At 49.0% G+C, this 23,592-nt stretch overlaps 1 protein-coding gene across 7 annotated transcripts in view; it reads left to right on the forward strand.

Annotated features, from left to right (window-relative positions):
• The window catches only part of Slc39a11 (solute carrier family 39 member 11), a 404,384-nt gene that overhangs the window by 169,544 nt on the left and 211,248 nt on the right, over positions 1-23,592 (forward strand). For 6 of the 7 annotated variants that reach the window (XM_029484199.2, XM_029484197.2, XM_085829441.1 and 3 more), the window contains one exon: positions 13,042-13,186. In XM_029484199.2, the coding sequence (XP_029340059.1) occupies positions 13,042-13,186 (145 nt within the window). The remainder of the gene's footprint in view (positions 1-13,041; positions 13,187-23,592) is intronic. The other variant, XM_085829442.1, reaches the window with a different exon arrangement.

Genomic DNA, 23,592 nt, shown 5'->3' on the forward strand with positions numbered 1-23,592 from the left:
GAAGATGAGAAAGGGGCTTCTCCAAAGTGCTGGGTTTCTGTCAGCTTGCCGCTCAGCAGTCACAATCCTGCATTGTCTCCATTGGGTGCTGTGCTTTGGAAGTTAGGCATAGAAAAGAGAAGAGAGAGAGAGAGAGAGAGAGAGAGAGAGAGAGAGAGAGAGAGATATGGCAGTCCCCACATCCCCGCGGTGGGAAGCAGAACAACATTGCCTTAGAAGCAAGCTGCTTCAATGCCCTGTCAGCTGCCAAGTCCTCATCAAGCTCAGATAAGCTGAATAATTAACTTCGCTCCAAGCAGAGAGATGCCGCGGATAGAGCCCCATCCTGTTAAAAAGAAATCAGATAATGTTTTTCAAAGCCCCAGCCTTCCCTTTGAAGTAGTCTCTGCCATTCACACAGTTTCCATATTGCCAAACTGCAAAGGTTTCCATCTCCCCCTACAGCCTGTCCCTTCCTCCCTACCTTGCGAATGGTCCATCTTCTCCGGATGGCGTGGTTTGAGCTGATTTCCCCTGTGGATAGCTCCTTCTATGAGGCTGTGTCTCAGCCCGCACTGGATGAGTGATGATATTTTGAAGCAGAAGACTTGGCTTCAAATCTTGCCTATTCACTGAGGCAGAAGTTTAAACTTGAGGCCAGTCTGGGCTTCATAGTTAGTTATAGACCTCATGTTAAAAATATAAAAATCCCCAAACAAAAGCAAACCCTTGAAGGAAAGGGGATCAATGGGAGAGGCCGGACAACAGGGAGAGAATATGATCAAAGTACATTATAAACGGATGGCAATGTCAAAATAAAATGCATTGTGTATCATTAAGATATGCTAATGTAAAATTTTAAAAAAATCCTGCTTGTTCTTCTGATTAACAGCATGATGTTCAGTAAGTCAATGAACAGTAAGTGACAAAGTGACTGTTAGGGCTGTCATGATCAAGTCCCTGGACTAGACGGCATAAACCCAGACATTTATGCCCTCACAGCTTTGGGTGCCAGACGTGAGAAGGGAAGGTGCCAGCAGGGTGAGGTGTGCAGAGGCCTGGAGGAATGCTTTGTCCACACCTGTCTCCAGCTGTGAAGGACAGCTTCGTCTTGTTTGTCTTCACACTCTCCTCCTGTACATACCACTTTCCAGATCTTCTCTCAGGAAGATGTTAGTCACTGGGCTTAGGCCCTCTACTAACTTCCTTTAAATTATTATTTTATATAATTTATTTTCTCTCTCTCTCTCTCTCTCTCTCTCTCTCTCTCTCTCTCTGTGTGTGTGTGTGTGTGTGTGTGTGTGTGTGTGTGAACACTCTTGGCCTACTACAGAACAACTTAAGAAAAATGGTTCTCTCCTTTTGCCATGTGGGTCTTGGTAATTGAACTCAGGTTGTCAGGGGGATGTCAAACGCCTCTACCTGCTCACCCATCTCTCCTACCATCTAAGCCAATGTAGGTGCCTTTGTAAATACCCTATGTCCAGATATGGCTACTGATATATATATATATAATCAAACTCTAGTAAGCTTTCTCCTTAGCAAGGGGAGGAAAATGACTCCAGATCTTGATGCCACAGGTCCAGTCCCATCACTATTGGCCTCAGGCAAGATAAGAGAAAGAGGGTGAGGAAGCAAGCATTTATACAGTAGAGTCTGTACAAGCAGCTCTATCCCTGTTTGTAAGGGTCCATGATTCGCCGAAGAATGACACCCTGGACTCAAATGGTAGATAAACGCAAAGAGTGTTTTATTCTGTAGAGGTCCAGCATGCTGAGGTCTACCATCTACAAAGATGGAGAGACCCCGAAGTGAGCTCACAGGTCTGATTTAAAGCACATTGGGGGAATTCTGGGGATAGGTAAGTGACCTCTATTTTAATCTTGGATTTCTAGGGACATTCCAGAACCTTTGCTGGGGCCTGTGTGTGTGTGTGTGTGTGTGTGTCTGTGTGTCTCTGAACTGCTGCTGACCCATTGTCCTTGCCTCAGGCCAGGTGGCAGGGCAGCTTCTGAGGCTTCGACTTACCTGGATTCACGCAGTTTTTGGAAACAGAGATTTAGGCCTAGTCTCCTGAGCTGCCAGTTTGAAGCCTGTCATGGAGTCAGCCTAGCCTTCTCACACTAACTCTATGGATCCGTGCCATACCTGTTTCTTCCCAGCCATATCCCTATTCTCTGCCCTAGCACCTCTGGGCATGGCTCCCCAGCTGAGAAGAGGGTTCTGGTCTCCTGAGCAGTCATCTGCTGTGGCCTGTGACCAGCTGGGGCTGGCTTTTGGGCAGGTATGGACAGCTCTCCTTTGTTTCTGGTGTCAAGGGGATGGCAGAACTAGAGAGATTGGTGGGACGCTGGCTGGACTTTGCCCTTCTCCTCTGCAGTGCTATGACAAACAGCTGTTCTCCAGTATTGATGGGAGACAGCCTGGTTTATCTATTTCTGCCTGTATTGTTTTAAGTGGGGTCTGGTGTTTTTGTAGAGTCCTTACCCTTCTTGGTTTTTCTCATCACCTGCTAGGATAGTTAGAAGGGTTACACATACACGTGCGTCTGATAGATTCTACCACGTTATCTTCACACAAGGTAAACACAGACCTCTGCTTGCAAAGATTTGAGACCGAGGGTTCTTGTCACCTTTGCCCTTCTTAATGAAGTAGGAACAGGTCTGGTGCTTGGAGAGAGGTTTTGCTGAGTATTTGTGAGCACTGAGCCTGGAATGAATTTGTCCAGAACACGGTTCCCTATGGCTTTATGTGCTGAATAATGATAGGTTTATACATGACTAAATGTTATCTGATTAAACAGAACCCCTCTTCTTTGCTGTGAGGTTTTAGGGAGTTATTGCCTGCTCATGCATAGATTTCTTACATGTATTTATAGAATCTCTTCTCTCAGAGGAGCCTATGAGACATGGAACCCGAGGACTCCCCTGTGAAGAGAGAATGTGCCGCTGGGAGTTTTTGTGCATGCACACACACACACACACACACACACACACACACACAGAGGTGTGGGTTAATTCCCAGAAGCCCAGTGAGTGAGAATTTAAACAGGTTATTCTAGAGCATAGTAAGCCCGTGACTGGATCTCGGCAGTGTTCATACCCTCTGTATTAATATGTTAGTTAAAGGTAAGAAACCCTGTATTTTGTGTGTCAGCATATGAGGGGGGGTGGGGGGGGGAGAAGGAAGGGAGAAGCCTTTGTTCCAATGACAGTGTTTTCCCTGTTTGACTAATAGGCTGGTGCATCAAGTAAAATTAATACATCCCAAGGTCAATATAAGTGTGTGTGTGTGTGTGTGTGTGTGTGTGTGTGTGTGTGTAAGTATAAATATACATAAGTATAAAACTTTAAGTATGAGTTGGGATCATGTCTTGGCTCTTCCACTGTCTTAAAATGAAACAGAAGGGATAACACAAATCAATAAAATTAAATCAAACACTATGGGTTTTTTTTTCCTGCTAATATCAACCACTGGCTGCAAGGTGTTGGTGGCACTGGCTTCCACAATCAGGTCCCTGGGGTCCCAACAGCTCTATCCTGTGAAGCTGCTCAGTGGAATCAGCTTCTCCAGCCAAGTTCTGGAACCTCGGGGAGACTCCTGCCCTCTCTCTGGGCTGTGTAGAGTGACTGCCTCACTCTGGACTCGGGACAGCATCTGTCTATGGAAATGACCTTTGTGCTCATTCTGTCTTCCCTCCACAGTCACAGAGCTGTGACCCATTCAGCCAGACAAGCACATGTAAATGAGCCCCTCCCCTCAAATGGGTGGCATTTCTCTGAATAGCATTGTAACGAAACATAATGTAAAAAAGAAAACCTGAAACTGGCAGACCTCTGAGGATGTAGAAGAGACTGGGCTTTGGAGCTTTTTTATTTTTTTTTTTTTTTGTCTAGGCCCATAGGGAGCCGTCAGGTACTTGGGGACCAGGTTCTCATGTCGCATGGCACATTCCCCATATGCCATGGACGGTGACGGTGCTGCATACTTCTCCCTGATGACACAGTCCCTCTGAGCACCATGGATCTATCATCCTGCAGTCAGGATGCTACTGGCTTGGTTTGGCTCATGGGATGGTAGCAAATTTTATTCAAGCAGATACTTGACAGCTATTTGATACCGGAGACCAGTTTCAAGTTTACCACAAGCTAACTCAGGCTCCCTGTGTGGAGGATAAGCGGTCCCGCAGACAGCAGTTAGTGCTGAGCATCAGCCTGCAGACCCATGTGCCATCTTGCCTCTGGGTGAGCCACCAGATGGCTAGAAACACGAATGAGGCCCAATATACCAGTATCAGAGCCCAATGGACTGCAGAGCAGCAGTCATTGATTGTGGTTTGAAGCTAACAATTGGGGTCGGGGTTGGTTGCCTTAGCAACAGGTACCTGAAGCACAGGTTTTTTTTTTGTTTTTTGTTTTTGAATAGATTTAGGGAGCTGAGGTCTTCTTGTTAAATAGGTTGGGAAAAGCTTGTCTACAAAGGGCCAGAAAGGGCTCAGACTGGCTTACAGAGGTACAGTTAATGGCATGGAGGATGAGGGCTGGTATTAGATGGGAGCCATCACATCATCTGTAACGTCAGGGTAGAACAGAATGCAGGTTACTTTACTGTACATAGGTCCTCACATCCCTTTACACCTTGATGTCTGCAGGAAAGCCAAGCCACATTTTAAACTAAAGGAAAGAGCACAATGATTTGGAAAGCTTCCACGCCACGCCACGCCTCTCTGTCACTCACACCAGCAGGACACCCCAGCTCTTTGGGATCAAAGGAAAGAGTCACCAGCCTAGAATGCCTCTGGGCCATGGCGACAGATCCTCTCAGAGCTGTCCCTTTGAAGGACAGGGTTGTGTTCTGGAATCTGTTTGGTGTGATTAAATAGGCTTGATTATGAATAGTAATTGATTGGCATCTGAAACAGGAGAAGTCTTTTTTTTTTTTTTTTTGGTTTTTTTTTTTTGGTTTTTTCGAGACAGGGTTTCTCTGTGTAGCCTTGGCTGTCCTGGAACTCACTTTGTAGACCAGGCTGGCCTCGAACTCAGAAATCCGCCTGCCTCTGCCTCCCGAGTGCTGGGATTAAAGGCGTGCGCCACCACGCCCGGCAACAGGAGAAGTCTTGGTCCCACAAAAGATAGCAATATCACATTTACCTGACTTCGGTATAGCCAGAAGTCAGTAATGGATGGCTTCCACGTGGGACTCGAAGCCCAGGTCATCCACAGCTGGGAAGAAACAGGGAGACAATGCCCTGGGAAATCATAGGTTTCCTGGTGGGAAGAGATCACCTGAGCAGGGAACGGGTGGGTTGGGTCTGCCAGGAAGGAGAGTGGAGTGGGACCTTTGGGGTAGAGAGTTCCAGGCTGCATGTCCTCGTGAGGTTCAGGCCTTATATCGATGACTGCTCACAACTCCCCAGGACAGAAATGGAGGAGTCCTGCTCTTTGTGATCGTCCAGAGAGCTGGAAGTGCATGTGAGCCCCTTCTTTCCGTCTCTGACTAACCCCACTCCTTCCTTGTGTGCCCGCATCTTCCTTCTCTGTTGGCTTGGAGACCTCATTGCATAGTTAATTCCCTCGAGTTAACTGTATGTTGGACAGTGTGAGTGGCTCCCGAAAGCTGTACTCTGGGATCTACAGTGCCTGTTTGAAGAGCCTCTCATTCTGAGAAGGCTGGAGAACATGGAAAGTTTTCATTTTGGTCAACATATGGCCAAAGCATATACAAGTCGGGAGGACAGAAGGAACACGTTGGATCCACAGGAGGCTGGGTGCATCCAGGAAGGCTTCCCAGAAGAACAGAAGAGCTCAGAGCTTTCTCGCTGACTGCTCATTGGGTGTAGTCATCACTGTTGCCATAAGAACGAGGGACCAAGGCTGAGTTAGAGATGTAACCATGTGCCCTGGACCAGGCTTGTACTTTACACGTCACTAGGAACAGTGGATTGCCACGCTTATCTCTATGGCCCACAGCCCCTGAGTGTGAGGTAAGCTGAGGTAAGAGGCACATCAGTGAGAGAAATCACAGGGCCTGAGGTAGGACTGTACCCCAAGCCTGGCCTCTTCCACTCTGTGTCCCCATTTGCTTTGAAGATGGCTGTTCCTCATCCCGAGTCAATCTGGCCCTGGGCAGAAGGCCATGCTGGGCTCCCTTGGAGAGAAAGTCATTTATTATGTAAGCGCCATTCATATTCTAGCTGGCGATCAAAGGCGACATTTAATTTTTTTCCATTATGTGGAATAATTTAAGATTATGTTATCAGTGTCATTTTTATGGCAATTTCTCAGACATAAAAACGGCATCAATTATTCAACGTCACCTTGTGTGTCTGGGTTAAGTGGGGATGGCGGGAGGTAGAGGCGGGGCATGGAGGAAGCTAAGCTCAGGTGGGGCTCCAGGCAGGTGGCCCTGTGGGCCCTTCCTCATCCCTGCCTGGGTCCCTGAGGACAGAGTTCCTCTGCAGGGCTCTGCTCCTGTCTCCCCTGGTATAATGTCCACAGGGAGGGGGAAGGGAACCAGTTAATTCTCTGACCTTTCTCTTGACTTCTCCCAGAGCTTTCTGAGCTTCTCATAGACCCCACTAAACAATCTTTGCTCTAGGAGCGTAGCAAGCCCTTTATCTATGGAGCTGGCCCTCTAGCCATATTGACTTAATTTGGGTGTGAGTTTGTGGGTGGTTCTGGGCTCTTTCTTCCTCACCTGGGGACAGCAAACCACAATGAACAGAAGGTCAGCGTTTAGTTCTCCGTGTGTGCATTCTGCATCTTGAGGCCTTTTGTGTTCATGCGAGGCACATGCAGAATCACTCTCCTTGCCCCCTGTCTGCCTCTCTGACCCACCTTCTTTTCATCTCATCTCTCCTTCCTCTTCTTTCTACTTTCTCTTTATTCCTTCTGAAAAAAAGAAGTGCCATTCCTCTCAGCAGCTGCCTCTTTGAGGAGTGGGTGGGTTCCGTCTTGTGTATTGTGGGCCAGACACTGGCCTCAAACCACGCATGGTAAAAGTAATAATAACAACGGTAATAATTGTAATTCCACTGCACAAGCATGGAGATCCTCAATTCTGGAGCCTTAGAGGGGTGTGGCCTCCCACCCCCAGCAGCCCACTCTTGGCTTCCTGTACAGAGCTGGTTTAAGGGCTGTGGGTAGAGAGCGGGGAGGAAGGGCAGGGCACGAGGGAGGCTGCAGGTGGGTGAGAAGGAAGCAGAACATTTCTTTTCGCAGTTTGGGAAGGAGCTGTGTATATTTTGCATTGCCATTTGGAAGCTGTTAGGTGATGCAGCAAGCCTGAGCTGTCCAAAGCCCTTGTGGCGGCGACAGGGAGGAAGGTGACTCACTCAGCTAGGCACACGCAGGACTGAGGCAGAAAGTCAGGAACAGCTGGCACCCGTCACGTGTGTGTCCCAGAGAGATGTATGCCCCTTTGCCCATCTTGTGGGGCTGCCGGGTTTCAAGGAGGGAGTGTGAATGGAAAATCCCTGGAGGTTAGAGTTAGTGAGTCCTGGAAGAGAAGCCTGCCACGTCAAGGTAGTTACCACAGCACGAGAAAGACACGGAGTCCTTTCGCCCTCCATTCCTGATACCTGCCGCACAGGCTGAGGCTGTGTTTACCAAGGACATCTGTGTACAGAACTCTGTCACCATCTCACCTGGACACCAGATGTGCAGCAAGACAGGGCTTCCTCAGAACAGCAGTGCTGTCATCTTGTGTCAAGAGCCACCTTAAGCCAGAGAGAGCCTGTGGTGCTCGCCATTCTGTGTGTGTGGCTGATCTCACCTAACCCTAGCCAGTGTTTCATTCTTCATGTGGCCCAGTTGTATCTGCATCACATTCACACCCCCTCTACCCCACCTCTGCTCTTATAGTGACAGGCATATCTGAGCTGTGGTCAGTATGCTGCTATAGTAGATATAAGGCCTCAGTCTTCTGAGGGGTCAACGAGTGACCGAGCATGTGGGTGGTTGAGGGTGGTGAGTAGGCATGGACACAGCTAAGATACCCTGGCACTGTTCCATCTATCCTCTTGGTGGTAGAGAGATGGTTCTGTGCTTAAGAACACTTGCTGCTCTTGCAGAGGACCTAGTAGGTTCAGTTCCCAGCAGCACATAGTGGCTCACAGTTAGATAACTCCGGTTCCAGGAGAGCGTGTGCCCTCTTCTGACTGCTGTGGGAGCAAGCATTCAGGTGTCACACAAACGTAGATACATGCAGGCACACATGGGAAATAAGAAAAATAACGTCTGGGGACGGGGCTCAGTTTAATTAAAAAAAAATGTTTACTTGGTTTTGTGTGACTGAGAGAGATATATTGAGAGAGACAGAGAGATAGACATACAGAGAGAGAGAGAGAGAGAGAGCGCGCACAGGGCTGTACATGCAAAGGGAACTGCATGGAGGAAGATTCAGGAGTCTGTTCTGTGGGACCTAGGGGTCACACTCAGGTCTTCAGGCCTGCACGCCCTAAGCCATCTTTCTGGCCCTAAAAGGGCAGCTCCTGAGTGCACTTGGGGTGGGATCTTCCCATCATACATCCCCCTGCTCCCTAACACTTGGGTAGGAAGCCATACAGCCACCGGCATCTGAGATGGAGCAGCTGAAGGGTCTGAGTGTTAAGGGGTCGTCACGATTAGTTTTCTTTTTCTTTAATGTCACCCTCTCAGAGGCCAGTCTCCACAGTAACCCACGGAACACACACACACACACACACACACACACACACACACACACACACACCCCTCCCTGTTTAATAATGGCGAAGCTTATGCAAATCTCTGGATACACCCAGCAGGAAGCCAGGAGCAAGCATGGCTGTTACCATTGGCCGTGGTGCAGTTGTTTATGCATTAACTCGCTTTTTATGTGGTACACGTGTGTATCTATGTGTGGGTGAAAACGCATGTACATGTGTGAGCATGGAGACCAGAGGCTGATGCCTGATGCCTTTCTCCATCATCCTCTGCCTCATCTTCTTAAACAGGGACTCCTCACTGAAGCTGGAAACTCCCCACTTCTCTAAGCTGGTTGACCAATGGGCTCCAGGTATCCATTTGTCTCCACCTCCCCAGAGCTGGGTCACAGGCACCAGCAACGTGCCTGGCTCTCATATGGATGTTCGGGATCCAAACTCCTGCTCCTTATGCTTCCGCAACAAACACCTTACCCGCTGAGCCACCCTGCCAGTCCCTTTCTTCCAACCATTGTCACCACTGGGGTCTGCACTTGTTCAATCGGACATTGATTGGCCCGTTGGTCTCTCAAAGGAGAAGGGGCAGTTCGTGCAGCTGTGGGGATTGGCTCTTTTCATATCTCTAGGAGCTGCATTGCTGGTAGACAGCTGATGCTTAATTAAAAATGTATTGAGTCGTGAGGGCAGGCAGGCAGGCAGGCAGCCATCCTAGAGAAAGTGACAGAATTCTTTTCTTGGTAGTAACAAGAGCTCAGAGTTCCCAGTGTTAATTTGTAATCTCACGGAGAGTTGTGAGGGCACAGGCAGCCTGAGTCTTTCAAAAGCAGGGCTTCTCCACATTAGGGATGTTGTCGTTTATTGTCGTTTGCTCGGAGGCTGTCCCGTACATGATAGGGCATTGAGGAGCATCAGAAGAACTGCCCACGCCCACTGGAACAGCCGAAGATGCTGATTTCTCAGTGCTCTGAGGTCTGGGGAGGGGAGACTAAAATCACCCTGTTAACTCCCACTGTCCTAAATCAGCCAGACTGACTCCAGGCTATGCCTTGCTGAGGAGGGGCATCAGCTGGATGAGCAGGTTGGTCCACATGAAGGCAGGGGCCTCTATCTTCCTCCCAGTTCTTCCTCAAGAGAAGCCCGCCGTCACCCTTTCCGGGTGAGGCACATCTCTTACTGCGGCAGTGATCTGTCAGATACCAGCAGGAGATGGAGAATTAGGAATAATTAAAGCATACAAACAAACAAAGAGCTGAGACTCTGTGGCCCACAGCTTATCACACAGACACCAGCTGTCACCCGAGAGGGGCCGAGTGGGGCCTTCTGCAGAAGTGTGGACCAGCTCGCTCAGTCTCTCCTTCACCCAGGATTCTGCCCATCTGTGGTGCCAGCCTTGACCATGATGCCAAGAGCCAGCTGCCACTCAGTGTGACAGAGGGGGATTCCAGGGTTCCAGCATAGACTAGGCTGAGGACTGTGTGGGGCTGGCTAAGCAGGAATGGGGGCTTTCCCTACTTTTCAAACAGCATAGGTGGGGCATTGGTATTCTTATTTAAAAAGTACTCCATAGAAGGTTCAATGAATGAAGAATAAAAACACTATAGCCACATGAGAAAACAAACAAAAATAAGATGTGGGACACCCACAAGTGTTTATGCTTAATATTTAATTGGAAAAATGACTAAATAAAATATCTGAATCTTTAGGCTTTCTTTTCTTTTTTCTTTTTCCCTTGATCATCATGGCCATAAAAAAAACAAAGGTCTTTGTGTATATGTGTGTGTGTATGTGCATGCGTGTGTTTGTGTGTGTGTGTCTAAGGTACAGCCTGGCACACTTTTTCTGAAATTCTTTCATTAAAAAAAATTCCCCAACGACAGCTTTAGTCTGTTTACCTTTCATGGCCGCTGGGACGGCCATTCTGTCAACTGCTGCCCACTGCTGTGCCCTCCCCACTGTGGTGGACTGAAAGCCTTGGGCACCGGGAGACAAAAATTCTTCCTCCCCCTTTGGTCTTCTGCTACGGGTCTTGGTTATGGCGACACAGAGTAACAAATGCAGAAAATTGATACCCGGACTGGGAGATTGGTGTGACTAACCCTGATTATACATCTCTCAAGCCTTTGGAACTGGCGTGTGGGAACAATTTGAATGCATTCAGAGATGTGGGCTGTGGATGCCCTAGAAGCTGTAGGCAGTGCTTAATGGGTGATTCTCCTGGTAGCTCAGGAGACCAGAGTTCCACAAGGAACTCAGACAGTAAAGAATGGGCTCCTCGTTTTCCTGTGGGGGAGGAGCGCTCTGCAGAGAGTTGGGCTCTTCATATTATAACCCAGCAGAGACACGTGTCTGCATTTCACCTATGTCTAAAACCTTGTGGGTGGCTACATTCAAACAGGGGCTGGAAAGATGGCTCAGTGGGCAAGAGTACACACATGACTCTTGAAGAGGACCTGAGTTTGATTCTCAGCACCCACTCACAAATACCTGTATTTCCAGCTCCCTGGGTATCTGATGCCTCTGGCCTCTGGACGCAAAAATGCTCAAATACACACACACACACACACACACACACACACAGAGAGAGAGAGAGAGAGAGAGAGAGAGAGAGAGAGAGAGAGAGAGAGAGAGAGAGAGAGGTGGACAGTTATTGTTTGCTGCTCTTAGTCAAGTTTATAGTGAGGATCATGAGCAGAAAAGCAGAGGAGAAGGATGTGAAAGCGTGAAGTCTAAGTCTTACAGGAGTAAGTTGTGGACAAGAGGGGGCATAGTTTGCAAAGGGAATAGTTAGGTTGAAGAGACGCCAAACACTTTACTAGATACTGGCCAGACCCTGCTCATAGCACACTCCAAAGTCCAAACCCACAAACCCCTATGAAGGAGTTTTCTTGTAAATGGTGAGCACCAGGGTTTCCCACTTGCACAGGGCCATCTGGGGAATTGTTTTCTCAGATTCTGCCACCCAGGCACCTGTAGCTTGGCCAGGCTCATACAGGCACAGACCACTTTTAGCTGTGGTCAAAGCTACTCTGGTTATTTAACATGGCAGCAGACTTGGAAATTATCCATATATTGTTGGTCAAGCAGGCATATAGGATGCAAGACCCGCCTATAGATTATGGACTTAACTGTGAGGAAGCTGGTATGTGTGTGAATCTGTGAGAGTGAAGCCCGAGCTGCAGCGGGAATATGGGGGCCGTGCTCCATCTGCAGAGGGAAGGCAAAGCAGGAAGTGGGACTAGCCAGATAGAAAGACACATGGTGTGTGTGTGTGTCTCTCTGTGTGTGTGTGTGTGTCTGTGTGTGTGATGCAGATGGCTTGACCATAGGGGTCAGGAGTCCAAGCCTACTGAAGCTCACATTGGGAGGGACACTGTGTGTTGTTGAACTGTGAGGTCTAATGTTTTCCCTGCTGGGGTTCAGTCTGCCCTAACTATCCTCCCATCCCTCCCTTTTGAACCTGGAATCCTTACTCTGTGCTGCTGTACAGTGGAAGCACGAGCCTTACGTTTTGATTTCCCAAGACTTCATTGCTATGAGACGTCAAGAAGCCTTAGGTGTCAGAAGAGTTTGAACTTTTGGGTGATGTTGAAACCATGACCTTGAGGACTCTCAGAGGACAGAACACATCTTGTTTTGTGAGGGGTACACAGATCCTTTTGTGCGCCAGGAGTCGAGCGCTGTGGCTTAGTGTGAGGCACCTGAATGTGCTGTTGGCAAGTGGTGACCTTGTGGTGGTTGGCCTTCTCTGTTGATCGGATTCTAGTAATCTAGTGTATTGGTGAGGCTTATCTGTCGGAGTGTCCGTGAGGGCATTTTTGAGAGAAGGTGAACCGGGGTGGGAAGATCCGTCCTGTATGTGGGCAGGACTATCTTTTCAGCTTAGGACTGGGTGGGATAAGTGGAGGACAAAGGAAAAGGTGGATACGTATGGGCTGGTTTCCTCTTTTTTGCTTCCTGACTGCTGGGCGGCAAACCGCATCGTCCCGCCCCGCCATGCCCTCTCCACCCTCATAGACTGAATCATCCAAAATAGTCAGCAAAATTAGCCTTTCCCCCCCCCTCAGGCTGTTTGTCTGGCATTGTGTCACAGTGACCAGCGGAGGCAGCTACATGTGGGATGGATGGACGAGTGGCCCATAGGCTTGCTTTCTTAAGTCAGAATCCGAGGCCGCTCTGCCAGGTATCCAACAGTGACGGACTGCGTGTGGAGGAGCTGCCAGTTGGAAGATCAGTGGCAACTTCTTAGATGCCATGTGTCCCCAAAGCTGGTCAGCGTCCTGGCGGTTCAACCCGTGAGAGCTGGGCCTCAGCAGGACATGGGGGTGGGGAGTCCCAAGGACCTGGAAGGGGTGTAGTGACACTTCTGCTTCTTGTTTCAGGGTGCTACAGAAGACCCCCAGACAGCCCTGGCGCTGAACTTGGACCCTGCATTGATGAAGAAGTCTGATCCCAGGGACCCCACTGCGCTGCTCTTCCCAGAGAGTGAACTTTCCATCCGGATAGGTAGCACTGGGCTTCTTTCAGGCAAGCTTGCTGCTGCTGCTGCTGCTGCTGCTGCTGCTGGGCCAGAGGGTCAGACCGGGGACTGGTGATAGGAGAGAAGGGGATGCCAGGCACTCTGCTCTTCCAGGCCGCTCGCCCCACCACTCACGGTGGCCTCCCCCCATGTCCTTTTCTCTCATTTGTTCATGCGAACTCTTGCCCATCGGACAAGCAAGTCCTACCAGCTTTGTTGCCTTTCCAACTTGGTGAATGGACAGGGGTCAATCTGAATCGGATGGGGCTGAGTTAGGTTAGAAAGGATGCGCTTTGGTCCCCCCATCTCCCATCCCTGATGAGCCCCGAGGAGTGCCCTCTTGGTTGGTGTGACTATTGACTTTCTGACTCATCTGGGGAAACAGTGCATGCATATGTCTCTCGTGTTGTTTGTGTGGAGCCGGAAGACTTTAAAGACAACAGTGGCATCTTTTCCGCTGATTTTGGGCCTCTCCAAAGGAATAAGCTAACACTTGTTAAATCTCAGAGGGGTCCAGTCTGTGCTTGCAGCCAGAGCTCAGTGGGTCTCCCTTCAGATTCTTCTCTGAAGACATTAACCAGGAAAAGCCTTGGCAGTCTTCTCTCTGGTTGATCCTCTCTGCTCCCACAACTTCCCAGCTGAAATATAAGCAGGAAATAAAATTCATCTAATAGGACCTTAAGCTAGAGAGGGTCAGACATCACAGCTGCCCTCTGCCGCCTGTAACGCATCTCATTCATACTCAGCCTATGCCAGCCAAGGCTTTGCGTCTGTTCTCTCACAGGACTGTAGGCAAGGGCTATCTTCCATCAAACTTGTCATTTTTTCATGCCAAGTCCTGACAGCACAGGTATACAGGTCTCTCTGGGGATTCTCACTAGCAATTTTCTTTGCTCAACTCATGTGTGGCCTCGTGAGATATTATAGCCCTAACTCAGAGTGGGTGTGGGGTAGAAAAGTTGGCTTTGCTGCCTTGTCTTTTAAGCCAAAGGAGTTGGGGGTTCAGGGGTGGTTTGTATCGGTGGCTGTCAATCAAACAAGGTAAAAACTGGCAAACACACACACACACACACACACACACACCCCGGGATATGGATGTATGAGCTGTGGAAGCCAGAGGACAGCCTTTGCTGTCTGTCATTCCTTAGGAACTGTTTACCTCTTTGCTTGCTTGTTTTGAGGGTGATCCTCTTACTGAACTGGAACTTGCCAAGTAGACTGGGCAGGCTGGCCAGAGAACCCTAGAATCTGGCCTCTCTCTCAGTCTCCCCAAATTGGGATTGCAAGCACATACTACCATGTTCAGCTTTTTACTGTAGGTTCTGGGGCTTGAACTCATGACCTCGAGGTTGCAAGGCAAACACTTTATAGATTGGGTTATCTCTAGCCCCTCAGTGGGCCTTTCCCAGGGAGCTTTGGGAGATTTCTGGTTCTTTTCAGGCTACCCTGTGTTCAGTGGTGGGTTTGTGTAGAGGGAGCTGCAGTCCCCTCCCCTGCAGCTGAACACCAGGCACAGCCAGCTACCAGGTTGCCAAGCAATCCCTGTGGTTGGTGCTAACTCTTCCGATCCAGGCCCGGATGCGGCCCTTGAAGATCGTTTACTCTCAGCCATCTCCTCTCACCTGGGTGCACCTGTGGGTGTCAGGCATCTGGGGACTCTCAAACCTGATAATGCTCATTTGCTGACTGGCTTCCTGCAGACCAAGCCTGAAGGGACACTGTTTGTGCCATCTGGATTTGTCCTTTAGCTTGCGTGCTGTAACTGGAGCAAGGAGGCCAGCTTAATGGGCATTTAGTGACAAACATCAGCCTTTAAAAAAATAATCACGACACTGCTATCATGTCCTTTAATTGGTTCAGCAGGGGGAAAAGCCAGAGAAGCCATGCCTTGGGAGGGAAGTCAGCTGCTCTGGGTGGTTGCAGCAGCCAAGCTGGGGAAAGCATTTATTAGACACTTTGCTATGGATGGCTATCTGTGCCTACCACTTATAATATCAGCTATTCTCAAAGCTGGGAATATTTGGGGATGTAGCAAGGCTAAGACTTCCTTTACAATCATATCATTCTGTTTCTCTGTCTGTTTCTCTCTCTCTGCTTCTCTCTTCCCCCTCCCTCCTTCTGTCTCCCACCTCTCCTGTATTTCTCTCTCTCTCTTTCCATCATCCACCTACCCATCTACCTACCTGCCCGCCATTTTTTCTTTATTCCAATTCAAATGTCATGGCAAGGGTTAAAAAGAAAGAGTGGTTTTACCTACAACCCCAACTCACTTGTAGTTTAATCCCCCTACCAGGGACACAAGCGCCAGTTCCGGTTCTTGTGTGTCCTTTGTGGTTTGCTATGCTATGCTGAAGCCATGCTTGGGACGTTGCTCTGTATCTTGTGACTTCGAGCTTGATCAGATTTCGTTTTCGTATGGGGCACTCTTAGATCATACCATTCTTGTTACTGACCACGACCTTGTATAATTAATTCTAGTGTTTGATTTTAGATTAGGTTAGATTAAGTTCATTAATTTAGCTTAATTCTAGTGTTCTGCTTAGCTTGTCTGCTGCTACACTTTTGGTGAGGGAGGGAGGGAGGGAGGGGCCTAGTGAACCTGGTTGGTTTCAGGGACTTCCTGGAGTTACTCTGAGTTGCTTACTTCCTGACTCAAGGATCGATCGTCCCTGTAGGATGAAGTATTTTACTTCCCAGTAGAAAATCCTTCTGTTTCACCTTCTTGTAAACAGCCTATCAGAAAATACCCTGTTATTTCACGTTTTCTTAAGCCCTGTGTCTTAAGATAGTTCCTTCCCAGATGGAACGGATTAGAGGAAACTGCTACTCAACACAGCCCTTGTTCCTTCTTTTGTGAGGACTTGGGCCCTATGGGATTAGGGTCCAGTCTTAATGACCTCACTTAGACTGTCTCCATATGGAGTTCATCTCAGGATAAGTGAGGTTAGGATTCTGGGCAGTGGGGAGGGATTCCCAAATTAACCTATCTATGTGAGTCTCTTTTCTCATTGCTACAGAAACATAACAACAACAATATAAAAGCAACTCGGGGGAGAACTTATTTTGACTCACAGTTTGAGGGTACTGTCTGTCATGGCAAGAAAGTCATGGCTGAAGAGGCATGAAGTAGGTGCTCACATCATGTCCACAATCACTCAAGGAACAGAGGGAGTGGGAGGGAGAGGCCTGGGGCTTGGATTGCTTTTCTCCTTGTATCTCAGTCTGTGACCCTAGACCTCAGCCTTGTGCCGCCCACATTTAGGGTGGGCTTCCCCCACTCGGTTATCATCCCAGTGTAGAAATGTCATCACAGGAATGCCTACGAGTGTGTTTCCATGGCGATTCTAAATGCCACTAAGGTGTCAATCAAGATTAACCATTGCACCAGTTTTTAAAGCAGCTTCCCACAAGTGGGCATCAGCCACAAGCAGTTCCACAAGACAAGGAAACATGGTCTCTCTTGGCTCCTTTGAGATTCTTTTACTGTAGCTCTAGGCCATGATGCCAGCTAGGTCTGGGTAGGCTGTTGTTGGAGAGTCCTGTTTTTCCGAGCAAAACAGATGCTATCCTCATCAGAGCAGCCCGCACCTGCTTCAAGTGGTCATCTGGAGCAGGCCTGGGCACTGTTGATAGTCAGACCTGCTCAGAGGAGTAGGGAGGGTGGGTGGGCCTCATCTGAAACTTAAGCTCCACCCACATGGCCCCTCCAGCTGTTTCTATATAATCCTGTCCCAAATGTATATGACCTCAGGCCTGAAGACTTTGTAGCTTATATACTTTGGGCAAGATTCACTAAAGGGGGGCACCCAGTCTGCAGCTCTGGGGGAGCCATGTTTACATGGTTGGAAGACATTTTCCGGTGAGACGACCTTGGGATCCCCCATGCTCTTGTTATAACCCCTCACCCATTTGTACTCTGTAGATAAGCACAATAAACTAAACTCATCGCTTGTCCAGAGCAAACATCGAAGGAGTAGTACCTTGGTTTCCTCGTGACTGTATCTTTGCTGGTGCTCACCCAGCCACGCACAGATTTCTTGTTTCCGAGTGAAGCCACGTTCTGAGGTTCCAGGGAGACCTGTATTCTGGCTGGAGCACCATTCCATGGGGCACGTATGTCACCCCCTCTGCTCAACCCCATAATGGGGCTTATGAGTGCTGTTCCTGCAAAGGTCTTATTATGTTAGGTAGGAGGAGGGAAGAGGAGGAGGAGGAGGAGGAGAAGGAGGAGGAGAGAGACAGAGAGAAGACAGAGAATTGGAGAGAGGGAGAGAGAATGAGAGAGAGAGAGAATGAGAGAGAGGGAGGGAGAACAAGAACAGGAGATGGAGCCTGGGGAGTCTAATGCTGACAGTAATAGAATGACATTCCTTTTAAATTCACCAGAGCTTGGAGCCTGCTGCCTGCAGCTCTGCTTGAGGTATTCATGAAGTACTACAGAGGAGTTAGGGTACTGGCTCCTTATGCAAAATTTAACATTTGCTTGGTTAGCAGGCTTCTTCATATTTACAAGAGCCTGACACGTTCATTTCAGCTCATAAGTCTATTAAACAGGGTAATGTGTTTTTAATGTGCGCTCAGGAAGCCACTGAGAAGCGGCCAGAGTCCCACCAGCCTGGTCAGGATATTCCTGCCAGGCTTTTATTACTCAGAGATTTAGAGAGGCTACTCCCAGAAACAGCCAACTCCGTGGTTTCTTGTATTGTTTTGTTTCATAGCCTTTGCTTGGCTTTTTCTTTTCAGCTTTTTAAACTCATAAACTACAGGGTAGCACTTCGGTTGAAGTATTTAGGACTTTTTTTTTATTCTTCTTTCAGTGCTGGGGAAGGGGTGGTCAAGCTCAAGACCTAAGGCAGCTAAACCAGCACTGCCCCCCCCCCCCAGCTACTCCCCAGCCTCTGATCATGTGGCATCCTTAGGGTCCCCCCCCCCCCCCCATGTGTTCACTCCTAGCTTGGATTCTTTTTCCTCTCACCGTTGTTATCTTGCCTGGGTATAAACCAGAAGCTTCTCGTGAGCCCGTGAGCCTGGAAGGAGATTGATGTTTCTTCCCGCCTGGGAGATGAAAGGGGCTGAGGGAAGGCACCAGAGTGGGTTCTGAGCTCAGGTGAAGCTTGCCGTGGCGCCATCATCTGTCTTGGGCACGGGTGCCGCCCCGCCTTGAGGAAAGGGGATTGGTAGTGGAGTCGGGCGATGCATGCTTCTCACTCCTCCTGGCTGCGTTGCATTGCGTTCCGCTTGCTTCTTTGAAGGCCTCCTCTGTCGGGACTAGAGGAGAAAAGCAGCCCTTCACATGCAAATCTAAATCAGTCCTTTCCAAGGGCCGTGCTTTGGAGGGCTGGAGCATCTGGAGCTGTATATGGAGGGACTTACCAAGGATTCTGAAAGAGAAGCAAGTCTCAGCACCGCTGGTACTTCTGTCCTAAGTGAGGAGGGAAGGCAGGCGTCACGGAGGACGTGTGTGTGTGTGTGTGTGTGTGTGTGTGTGTGTGTGTGTGTAAGATGCTCCCTTACAACAGACATGGCTCTGGTCTGGGAACCTCCGTTCTCCTCCTCAGGAGGCAGGGCTCACCTGCGGGGCTCATAGTACCTCAGCAGGCCTTGTCAAAGTTTGGTCCAGTCAGCCTTGTGATGAAGAAGTGAGGAAGACTCTGGCCATTTACACGGGACCTCTGCCCTCCAGGAGACTCAGATCTCCCTGGAAAACAAGTGGGACCGTTGGCCTGTGTAAGTTTTTTGAAGTGAGTCTGAGTTTCCTCAGAGCTCAGCACACAGTCAGACTCCACATCCACAGTGCCTCCTCTCTCCTGCTTCCCCATCCCACCCATCCCTGTCCTCCCCGAGGCATCAATGTCCGTTCACTTAGCTTTAGCCAGAAGCCATACACCATGGTCTGGATCATCTCTGAGAAGGTTCAGGTGTACCTTGGTCATAAAAAAAATAAAATAAAATAAACCCTTAAGATTATAAATGGTCAGATTCTAGGCTTCATGGACACTTTAAGACTATGCAGTTGTCTGGGAGATAAGAGGTATTTATAAGATTCATAAAATGTGTTTTAAATCTAGCTCTGGAGGTGTTTGCCTTTAATCCCAGCACTTGGGAGGCAGAGACCAGGGGATCTCTGTGAGTTTGAAGTCAGCCTAGTCTACATAGCAAGTTCAAGGCCAGACAGGAATATATAGCATGACTCTGTTTTGAAACTTATTTTAATTTAAAATATATAAACAGCTCCATTCTTCTTGCCCATAGTTCCCTGAGTTTTAGAAAATGCATAGTTTTCTAACTACCCATAAGTGGGTAGAAGACAGTCCCAACACCTTCCCAAATTACCTTTTACTCTCTCTCTCTCTCTCTCTCTCTCTCTCTCTCTCTCTCTCTCTCTCTCTCTCTGTGTGTGTGTGTGTGTGTGTGTGTGTGTGTGTGTGTAGAGCAGAAGGCAGAGTGAGGGCTTGTGACTGTAACGGAAATGCATGGCTCACTAGTGTACAGGCTGACTTTGTTCTAGCTTCCCTTTTCCACGGCCCAGGAGACAGGGCAAAGCCTTGAAATAGAGGATGGCCAGGACCTTACGGGGAGATTCCTCCGAATGGCCTGAGAGTCATGGTTGAGTAACTTTCTGCTCCAAGATGCCTCAGCCACAAGCCTGCCAAGGACATCTGTGGGAATGGCAGTGTCCAGGAGCCTGTGGCCAGCAAACCTCCTGTGTCTCTGGAGCACACAGGAGAAGGGCTCAGGTAACATTACAGTTTCGGGCAACAGATGAACAAAGGTGGGTTCCGGCGTTGATCTTGGGGTGTGGGAGTAGAAAGTCGACTACAGCATTTTGCTAGGCAGTCTTCCAGGTGAGCATGTAGATGCAGCAGCAGGCGTAGGGACTGGGGACATTGGCTACTTCCCTTGCTCTTGCCTTTCAGCAGGGGGTTGCCATAGTAACTGTAACCTTTACTGTTGTCTTCTAGGTCCACCGGCGCTCCTTGACTTGTTGGCTAGTTTTCTCTTACTCCTTTCCAGTTTTGGCATATCTTACCTCTTTTTTCTTCACCCCTCTTGGGCCCCCTTGCTTCTTGGATCCCCTTCTTTCTATGCTGAACCCCTCTTGGTCTCAGTGACCTGCCTCCCTCCCCTTCTTCCTGTGGTTGGCATGAAGTCTCCTAGCCTCTTCCTCACTTCTGAGCACTTCAGCTCCTTGGAGGACCCTTTTGGACTCTGGCGGGCTGCAGTGGGGACATTTTTCTGCCCCAGTGGAGCCACAACACTCGGTGATACTAGTAACTGGAAAAGCCCTCTGGAGGCATTTTCTTCTCCCTCCGAATAGAGATCTACAGGGGTGGATGCCACCCTAGAGTACCCTCCGTCTTTCTGGAAAATTCAATCTGGCTAAAGTCTCCTCCAGGCCCTTGCTTTGGGCTGGCTTTCCAGAGCAGAAGCCCATTAGCCTACAGTGCTAATTAAACGTATCCTAGCGGTGTGTCTCAGGCCTGCCATTCACTGGATACCAGTGAGGAGCCTGAATCTCCAAGAGATTTGTTACAGAAGGGGAGCCTCGCTTTGAAGCCGCCCTTCCCAGTGCCTTGGTGACAATATTTCATCTGCACCGCATCCAGCCCTACTTGATTAGAGTCATTAACCACCTACATGCCATACTGCTTGCTTTTCTCCCTTGTTGGTCTCGAGTGGGAATAGAGCGTCCCCCTCTCAGTTTCCCCCTTCTCACAGTCTTACATTCCAACACGGTCACCACCAAGGTTCTTCACTGTGTGGCCTTTGCGCTGTGTACCTGTCTGGGACTGGGGGAGAGGGGTAGGGTCAGGGATAATAACTGCCCTGCGTCGGAGGGTTCTCGTTATCTGGCCAAGACGTCAGGACCCTTCTTTGCCCAGGATTGCATTAAGCAGCTCCGAGGCGAGGCTCCAGCTGGTAGATGAAAGGCTTTGCGAGGCCAGGACACAGGAAACAGGACAACCGAATGTAATTGAAAACGACTGTCTGAGAACTAGCAAGCTGGATGGGAATAACAAGCTGTCCCCTGGCTTCCCATCCAGCTTGCTGTTAGGAAGCCGCATGGCTGGTTTGTCACGCTGACGGAAGAGGGCTACAGAAAGGCCAGCTTCGACTGTACATCTTGAACAGGACTTTTTTTTTTTTTTAAACCAAAGCTTCATTCTGAATGTCTGGTTAGGAGACGGTTTCCCCTGTATCTCCTTCCTTTCTGCCTTTCATGCCCTTCTTTAATATCCTTGCCAAGTCATGTAGCTCTCTGCGCCTCATTTCAGCAGCACATTGAGGCAGACAAATACTTGCCTTTCCCCTGCAGGGGACTCCTCAGTGCCATGCGTTAGACCCAGACATGCATTTTATTTTCTAAGCACCATGTTTTCTTTAAACTGATTAGCAGTTCAGTATTTACAGGGTGGATCTCAGAAATTAAACCTACGGTTTCTAAGGACTCCAAGACAGGCCCCCACCACGGGAAAGGGCGGATGGGCAGGTCCCTCTGTGCATGTCCAAGCCCTTCCATCTCCATTTCTCTCCCCTATATAGGAACACTGCTTCAAGCTTAAAATGGGAATTTCAGTATTTGAGACGTTTTGAGTTGAAAGGGAAGGTAGAGAAGATTCAGGTTGAATGGACGTGCTAGCTGATCAAATAGACTTTAAGGTCTTCCAAGAATGTTCTGGTGTGTCTAGACACTCAAAAGTAGCTATTTACTTCTTTCTCACTTGGACTCTGTATGGAATGACTCCCTCCCCTTTCTTCTTAGGAACCCCCCACCCCCTTCTCATTGGCAGCATTGTTGATTCAAGGACCTGTGGCTAGTGACATTAAAGTTTAAATAGATGGCCAAGGATCTGCATATCTAAGCAGTCCTGGTCACGGTGTGGTCCTGCCTAGCACTGACCCATCAGTATTTGGGCTTCAGTCTGATGGATTGAGAGACCCAGGTGTCTCTTTCAGACATCTTCCTATCTCCCAGGTAGGCCCCAAGAACAGAGATCAGGTAAGCTCTAGACACAGCTGTTGTCCAAAGTGTGGTTGGTTCAAAATAAAACTGTAGTGTCGATTTTCCCCCGCTGTTATTAACTTCAGTTAGATGACTCACAGATGGTGGAATTCACCCAGCATCTCTAGGGCATTCATATAGAGAAAATGTGCTCATGGGCACTTTACCAGGGAGGAGGGGGGGTTGAGAAGTCCCGGGGCTCGTGGGGGGCTCCAGGCTTTTGCGTTCATTGGGTTCTGCTCTGCCACGAGCTCCAGCATTGACTGCATCTGTCTGCTGTCACAGGCAGCATGAGTCAGCTCCTCCTTAAGAACCGAACAGGCAAAGCTCAGTCGTCAGCATCGTGAGGAGTTATTTCGCTTTCAAATAAGCAGACGACAGGTTGGCTCCTAGCCTCCCACCCGACCCCACTCCTCTTTCTGGTACAACATGCTCTGTGTCATGGTGAGGGACAGATTAAAAGAGCTGGTGGAAGTCTTTTAAGAATTCTGCCTGGCAGTTGGGGGGTGGTGCACACCTTTAATCCTGGCACTCAGGAGGCAGAGACAGGCTGATCTCTGTGATTTTGTGGCCAGCCTGGTCTACAGAGTTCCAGGACAGCCAAGGGTACACAGAGAAACCCTGTCTTGAAAACCAACCAAAAAACCAAACAACAACAACAAAGAAAATTTGGCATGGCAAGACTTGGGATCTATCAGTTGGTAGAATGCTTGCAAGTTCAAGTCTGACCCAAACTGCACGAGCCCTTATCTCTCTCTCTCCTGTATCTCTGTCTTCCTCTCTCTCTCTCTCTCTCTCTCTCTCTCTCTCTCTCTCTCTCTGTGTGTGTGTCTCTCTCTCTCTTTAATTATGCTGAGCTCTGGCATGTTTCTGTTCACTCTGTTCCCATTGTTCAGCCGAGTGAATGGCAGACACTGACACTGTGCAGAAGAAAACACTTGGCTCATGAATCAGGTTGTAAAGATCTAGAGGGAAGGTTCACTACTGTCTCTCTGCCACAGGCACTCATGGTTGTTTCTCAGTTTTACGAGGCTGCTGGCCTAGACCAAACTTCTGTGCCCAAACAGCAGGATCAAACACAAATGGGGAAAACGTCAAGGAGATGATTCCTTGTGATATTCTGCTGTGCTCATCGACTGGTGGTGTCTTAGCCCTAAGTCACCAGGGAGGCTTCATCCAGCAACTGATGGAAACAGACGCAGAGACCCACAGCCACACACTAGGCGGAGCTTGGGGAATCCTGCACGTGAGAGGGAGGAGGAGCTATAGGGGTCCAGGACACCACAAGAAACCCCACAAAATCAACTAAACTGGACCCTCGGGGACTCAATCCTTTGAGTCTGGCCCCTTTCTGAAGAGAAATGGAAGAGGAATGGAGTAGGGGAGGGGCTGACAGGGAAGGGACTGGGA

The sequence above is a fragment of the Mus caroli genome, unplaced genomic scaffold, assembly GCF_978045245.1.
Source record: "Mus caroli unplaced genomic scaffold, Mus_caroli_1 scaffold_13, whole genome shotgun sequence".
In the NCBI taxonomy this organism is placed as follows: Eukaryota; Metazoa; Chordata; class Mammalia; order Rodentia; family Muridae; genus Mus; species Mus caroli.